Below are 7,628 nucleotides of genomic sequence, written 5' to 3' on the forward strand. Positions count from 1 at the left end.
AAATAGCCCCTTTACGTTTTGCTTCAAGGAAAAATAACCGACCTTGTCAATGCAAAAATAAATACACCAGTTAGCAAGAAGCTGAACCTAGTTAACGAGGGTGACACCACTATAAAAGCTTACATCGCGAACCCAGAAACAAACCCGGTGATTAAGAAATGCAGCAACAAAGCATGCATCAGATACATGGCTTTAGACAATCAATCAAAGCTGGCTGATTGCCTGATTTGGAAGGATGCCGAGTTGACGATTATGTAATTAACGTAAAGCGGCAACTACAAGTTTACAATAGTCAGGAATAAAGAAACATAAAATGCTACAGTATAATTTCAGAAAAAAAAAAAACTGTCATCAGTTAGCATTCTGAGGTACAAGCACTGGTATTTTCCTTCTCTTTTCGACTTTTCATCGTTATCTCGGATTTTACATCACACCACAAGGTGAAGTACAGTATAATCTTCAACATCAGATTGCTATTTTTACCTATGAAACTCTATATGTGAATATGAGCTTTCATTTCTCGCTAGTATCACATACAAGACTGTTGTTTCTTCAGAATGTATTGCAGGCTTCTAGCCGGTAAATGTAGAAATAAATACAATCCCTTGAAAATCAATAAATTACCTTTATTTCGGTACTTAACTGCCTCACTAATCTCCGAGAACAGTGCAGAGAAGCAGATCTTGTACAAAATCTGCTCTCTCCGAAGCCTCTTGTATCTTCTTCTGCCTCTCCTCGTAGGTTAATGAGGAATCAAAACTGCACAAAAGAGAAAAAGAGTGGTTTAACGAAATATTTATCCCCGGATAACGTGTTTTACGTTAATCTTAATAGGTCCTACTCGCTTGGTCCCCGTAAATAATTTACATATTTCATTTTTGTTCGGCCTTGGCAGTAGTTTACGTCTCCCTATTATGCGCGAACATGTACTCACATAAAAAGTTGATCCAAAACCAATCGTAACTATTTACGGGATCAAAGGGAATATAAATCGACAGTTTTCCTTGATAAATGTGATGCAACTACTTCACGTCAAGCAGATTTGGTTCATTCATGGCCACCGACAAATAGACTGTGTAAAACCGACCCAACCAGATGGAAATAGTCGGAATAAACTCAGTCAAAACCTGAATTCTCTTCCTTTGGATCAGCAACACAAATAAGGCGGTAAACAAATTAAACTCTGCTACTAATACAAAACAAAGGCAAGGCGGTAACTGAACTAAATAAGTGAAGGATGCTGAAGTCTGAACACATGATGTTGATGCGAAACAAATGAATAGAAGCTACGAAAACAAGCAGTGATCAATAGTGTGCTAGCCTAGTTATCGTAGGCGGGGGGTATGATTATTTCTTTTGTGTGAAGCTTCACAATGATCAAGAGTTGAGACTAGCAGTTAAAACAACGAGCTGTAACTATCTCACCACAAAACCTCGATAACTGACTTAATTCTTAAACCCTCATCAATATAACATTTTTTAGTCATGTACAGGAGCAGCATTTGTTATATTCTGCCACTAAAGCTTTTCTATGTAAGATACTCCCTCCGTCCCGGTCATTTGTTGTCCTTTGATATTGGCACAAAGACCAAGGAAAGGGAAGGGGGCCAATTATAAGATGACAAGTGGACCAAATTGAGCGTGACTGATCAAATTGCTCATCAAATGCAATCCTAAAATAAAATAGGACAACAATTGACTAAGACACCCAAAAATGGAATAGGACAACAAATGAGCGGGACAGAGAACTCTGTATCAATTACTATTTGTGATTAGAAAGCAAGAAAACAAACTTAAAAGAGCATTTAACCTCTCACACGCCACTTTTTTTCATCCTCGGGCTCAACCAATGATCAAGAATTGCTTTGAATCAGTTTCTTTCTTTTTTTTTTAAAAAAAAAAAATGCAAGGGAATCTCAAACTCATTCTTCAACACAGAAAACAAGTCCTATTGGCTGAGGAACTAAATTGGAATACGTGAACTGTTGGCGGGGCCAAAGAAAGCAACTTTTTGTAAAGCACAACGTCCATTAGTATAGATAAGTTTTACAAAAAGATACGACCGTTCCATAAACGGGGAGCATCGAAATTTGATAGGTACCTTGGTTTCCAATGATGTTTGGTTATGGTATTCTTGAAAGTACTATCCTCCACGGTCGACGCCACGGTCTTGGAGAAATCATCAACTTCGGGCCCAGAAAAGTTCATTACAAGAGAGGAAAGGAATGGATCAGTAGCAGCAGCAGCAGCAGCAGCAGGTGGAGGCGCATTACTGCCTGATCGAAATCCTCCACCTCCTAGAAGCACTTGAAGGTGAGCTTCTCGAAGGTCACGGCCAAGTAAAGAAAGTGCTTGACTACTTGGAATTGCAACTCTACGTAATCTACGACGTCTCTGAAAGTGTATCTTGTCAAGGAAAAATTTACAAAAAAGTCCATTCCGACATTGGCAACATATATATAAAGAAGAAAAGGTGCAGTGAACTTATCAGCTATGTTACTCCGACTCTTCTAACTCCCTCGTGTACCCGTGTTCGACACTCGACACACGGACATGGGTATGACACTTGGACACTTCATTTTAGACCCAAATATGTATATTTTTCATCAAAATAGCCGAGTCTGACGCTAGGACACGCACCCGTGTCGGATACTTCTAAACGAGTCTGAGTAACATAGCTTATCAGTAACATAATAGGAGTACAAGACAATAATAAGTTAATAAAAATCCAAACTGAAGGATATCTTAAATAGTTGTCCATGCTGTAATCTGATATGATTCAGCATATCTCGTACAACTTTAACCGAACAAATTGGACAAACCTGGAAAGACGAGAAAGGAAAAAAAAAAACAAGATCTTATTAGACCGATGCTACCCACAAGGAAAAATAGTATCTATATGCATCTCGAATATAAGAAAACACATTTCATGCCAATAATCTCTGGGCTCCATGAAATGCCACACAGTAAGGGAAGTTTGCATACGCAACCTTACCTATGTGGGAGCCATTGTCTCCGGATGAACCATAATGAAATTTTTATCAAGACTTTCGTGTCAACGCGTTAATCAATTTTGTGAGCCAATTTGTTTAACCTTCATCATAAACCAGAACTAAAGAATAACGAGTTGGTATCATTGAAATGGGAACACAATGAGAGGTATCGTGGAGAAGCAAAGAGTATACTGAAGTTTAGTAAGAAAATTACATCAAGCGCAGCCAAGACATGAGCATATAAATCTACGGGTCCTTCAAATGTAATCAAACTACAGCCTCAATCGGAGCAAATAGATCAACCTCAGCTAATTCCATGCCACCAATTTTACAAATTAGACAAACATTGATAGACAATCAATAGGTTTTTCTTAAAATGAAGCGCACTCATTCAAGCATAACATAATGAGTTTTACACACTTGCAGATTAAACAATAAACCTCCGCGAATGATCCGTAAATTAGTAAATTACATCTGATTTCTACCTCCAAGGACAATTATCTACTCTCGCCTTCCCCATTTAATAATAGGCATTTAAGGATGAACATCCAATGATATGATCCTATTCCACAACCTAGCTCATAACACCTCCAACATGTAATCGAAAGTTGGAACATTAAAATGTAGGGGACAAATATATGGTTTTTAGTCTACCCTTCGATTGAAGGCTCCAAAATACTATTTTTGGTTAAAAGAACTACTGTCAATAATCTGCAATCTGCATTGACCTGTTCTCAACTACCAGGTATCAGGATAACAGGATATATGCATTTCTAAGCACAAGAGGGACGAACATTTCCATCCACACCAATAAACAACCTCAAAGGCTCCCGCAAATTGCAGGGTAGGGGGTCGGATGCACGCAGCCAATAAAAGATATAAATTGACCATCGAAACTAGCACAGGAATCTCTTGCTAAACAAAAGTAACGTCACAAAACATAAGCATAAGCATACCGTAGTTCTAGACTCGCAAGAGTGCTCATCTTCCAAGTGAGCACAAAGGGAGGCAATATCAAAATCTTCATAGCAATAAGGACATGGTATATCTGGTCTAACCTCATCTTCCACCTCGAAATCATCCATATTCAATCGATCTAGAACATACCCATTTCACCAAACAATTAATAAACCAAATCCCATATACCATTTTTAACAATTACACACAAAAATCTAATCTTTTTAAATCTTTTGAGATATAGAAATAACAAAATACTCAATAAAATGAACAAATAAAACATACCCATTTCACCAAATAACCAATAAACTAAATCCCAGATACCATTTACAAAATTGCACACAAAAATTTAATCTTTTAAATACCAAAACAACAAAAAAACCAATAAAATGAATACTTATACATACCCATTTCAGTAAAAAAGTAATAAATCAAAACCCAAATACCATTTTCAAAATAACATACAAAAAATTGATCTTTTCAATTCTTTAAAATTACAGAAATAACAAAATATTCTATAATAGAAAGGTAAACAATTGACTGAGACAGCTAAAATGAACACAAATTAGCATACCCATATCAGCAAAAACACTAATAAATCAAAACCCAGATACTATTTACAAAACTACACACAAAAATTGGACATTTTCAAACAAAATTCTGAGATATAAACATCAACTATACACAAAAATACTCAATAAAATTAATAAATGAATATAAAATGAGAAAGAAGAGAGACAAACCAAGGTGAGAAGAACCATGAAGATTATGATGTTGCAAATTAAACTGGCGTTTAGCTGCAGCAAGACGTGCAGTCCAGAAATCTGAATCCATCTTCTTTTAAGTTTTCTCCTCCTTGTTTTTTAAGTTTTTGTTAATTTTCTAACTTTTTTGCAAGAATTTCTGCAGAAAAAACTGGTGAAAGGATTGAGAAAAGGGTGAAATGAAGGGACCTCTTACCTTAAATTTCTCAAATTTTGATTGAAAAAAAAAAACAGACAGAAAGAAGAGAGAGAGAAGAGAGTCAATGGATGACAAATGTTTGTTTTTGTGTTTCACAAATTGGTTAGATTTAAAAATGAGTTAATTTGTTTGGAAAATGTTGGGAGTTGTCTATCAATGGAGGTTTCTTTTAAGTTATTTATTTATTTATTTTTTATTTTTTTTAAGATGGTAATATACTAAAATATCCGTCTTAAATTTAAATTGGGTTGAGATTGGTAGACGAGATAATTGGATGTGTAGGAATTAACACAAACCGTTTGTCTTGTACGGAATATATGTAAGTAAGAGTATATTTCACCTGTTTTTATTTTAAGACAAATACCGTGGTGTTAAGAGAGATTTACGGTAGTTTTTCTTTTCAGTGTAGGATACATATGATCTGTATATACAAGTTGAAAAAGCAGTTGAAAAAACCATTTTACACAGGAACTTGTATTTTATAAACAGGATTCGAATTTCAGTTATGACTATTAGCCTTATAATCGGAACCTAATACTAAATGTCTTTTATTTACAATACCAAATTTCAGTTTTATACAAAAACTATTACAGCTGAAATTAGACTAAAACGGGAACCTAATTCTAAATGTCTTTTATTTACAATACCAAATTTCAGTTTTACACAAACACGATTACAACTGAAATTAGACTAAAACGGGAACCTAATACTAAATGTCTTTTATTTAAAATACCAAATTTGTTTTATTTTTATTCTATTTTGTACCATACAGTATATAGCAAAGTAAATTATTCGTTTATTTAAGACATTATAAAAGGTCAGCTAGTCTTGCTATAGACGGGTATATCCGTCTATATCAATAGACGGGTCAAATACAATGAAAGTGGTGACATTTTTTGCCCCCACCACCACACTTGTTGTTTGTCCTATTAGGAAAGTGGTATTGTATTTGACCCGTCTTTCATTATAGACGGATAGTGTCCGTCTATAATGAGAATTTGTGATAAAAGGTTGAGGTGTTCGATATGAGTGTGACAGAGTAAGCAAGGACGTTGACAAGTTATTCGTAGTGGACAAAACGAGTGGTGGAAGAAGAAAGCGTGTTTAGAACATTTCCTTTTTTGATTGATTTACATCTAAATAAGCTTTTACGAAAGAGGAAGCTTTGATTCTCTCGAATGTAAATTTGTCAACAACCGCAAAAGTTAAAGAAAGTAGTTAAAGAAGTGTAAAACGGATTTGACTACTATGTCATGTAAATTGCAAATAAATGAATAAGAGAAGAGTAGGCCTAGTAAAATTGACCTACCCGAATAACTCGACCCTCACGCTACCCGACACTCAAACTAAAGACCCGTGTTTAACTCGACACGAATGATTATTGTAACATAATGATTATTATCCGTAAATAAATTGAAAATAGTTGGCCCGCCCTAACCTGAACTTTTGCAACCCGTCCAAAATTAACAGGCCCGAACCTATGTTTTAGCAATGTTATGACTTATGAGCTATTCTATGTTTGTCAGATAACGTAACAGTTTTATACTTTTATCTTTTTTTTTTTTTTTTTTTTTTTTTTTTGACAACAAGGATGAATACCTTACATTATTTCAAAAGTTACAAAGTAAGTTTTATACTTTTATCAATGTCATGTTATTTTATTTAATCTCCTAGGAACTTTAATTAGTTTATTAAGATCAAACTAAAGACCCGTGTTTAACCCGATACGAATGATTATTGTAGCACACTGATTATTATCCGTAAATAAATTGAAAATAGTTGACCCGCCTTGACCTAACCCGAACTTTTGTAACCCGAAATTGACCTAGTCCGAAATTAACGGGCCCATACCCATGTTTTAGCAATGTCATGACTTACGAGTATGAGTTATTCTATATTTGTCACATAACATAACAGTTTTATCAATATTATGTTATTTTATTTAATTTCTTAAGAACTTTAATTAGTTTATTAAGATGTGCTTTTAGGACAGACGTTAGAAAAACGTATAATTATTTTAACTCCCAATTGCTTAAGCTTTTGAGTTAGCTAATGTTGTGCTTGTGGCAAACACAAAGTTATGGCGGGCGATATTGGCAATCTCTCTCAACTTGGCTTCACTTTTAATACCCTCATCCAACTTCTACGACTTGCCAAAAAACACAAATTCTCATTGAAGACATGACATATCCGTCACAAGCTGAAGACGGATACCATTTTACCTCACAATGTACCCACTTTTTCTCTCTCTGCAACACTATTCATGTGGTCCCCTTTCTCCACTAACCCATTTTGTTACCATTTTATCTCACAAAATATCCGTCACAAATGGTAACCCGTCACAAGGGAGACCAATTGGCCAAAAAATTCAACATGTACTACTGTACTACCCAATTTGGCAACTCTCTTTCAATATACACTGAAACTTTAATATAAGACGTGACAAACGCATTATTTGGATTAGATACAAATCGAGTTAGTTTTGTCAAATCTATTCCCCGGACGCCCTTATCGTCTCATGCAAAATTCAGCGATCCTACACACTATCTGTGCACATCGTCAGAGTTATCCCGTTTAAATTTCCACTCTTTCAGAACGGTCCGTTTTTCTTAAGACCATTGCTTTTGGTCTGAAATAAGACGGGTAACATGTCATCATTTTACAATAAAATGTTGTTATTTTTTGATAACATGTTACCATTATTGTTCACATCAT

At 35.1% G+C, this 7,628-nt stretch overlaps 1 protein-coding gene across 1 annotated transcript; it reads right to left on the reverse strand.

Moving 5' to 3' along the window:
• Positions 1-299: 299 nt before the first annotated feature.
• LOC141596115 (protein DEHYDRATION-INDUCED 19-like) lies at positions 300-5,101 on the reverse strand. Its single transcript, XM_074416153.1, has 5 exons — positions 4,694-5,101; positions 3,950-4,089; positions 2,745-2,822; positions 2,102-2,400; positions 300-759 (listed from the first exon to the last, which is right to left on the reverse strand). The coding sequence occupies exons 1-5, from the start codon at positions 4,782-4,784 to the stop codon at positions 651-653; spliced, it is 717 nt and encodes a 238-aa protein (XP_074272254.1). The 5' UTR covers positions 4,785-5,101; the 3' UTR covers positions 300-650.
• Positions 5,102-7,628: the final 2,527 nt, after the last annotated feature.

Source organism: Silene latifolia, chromosome 8 (assembly GCF_048544455.1).
Source record: "Silene latifolia isolate original U9 population chromosome 8, ASM4854445v1, whole genome shotgun sequence".
Lineage (NCBI taxonomy): Eukaryota > Viridiplantae > Streptophyta > Magnoliopsida > Caryophyllales > Caryophyllaceae > Silene > Silene latifolia.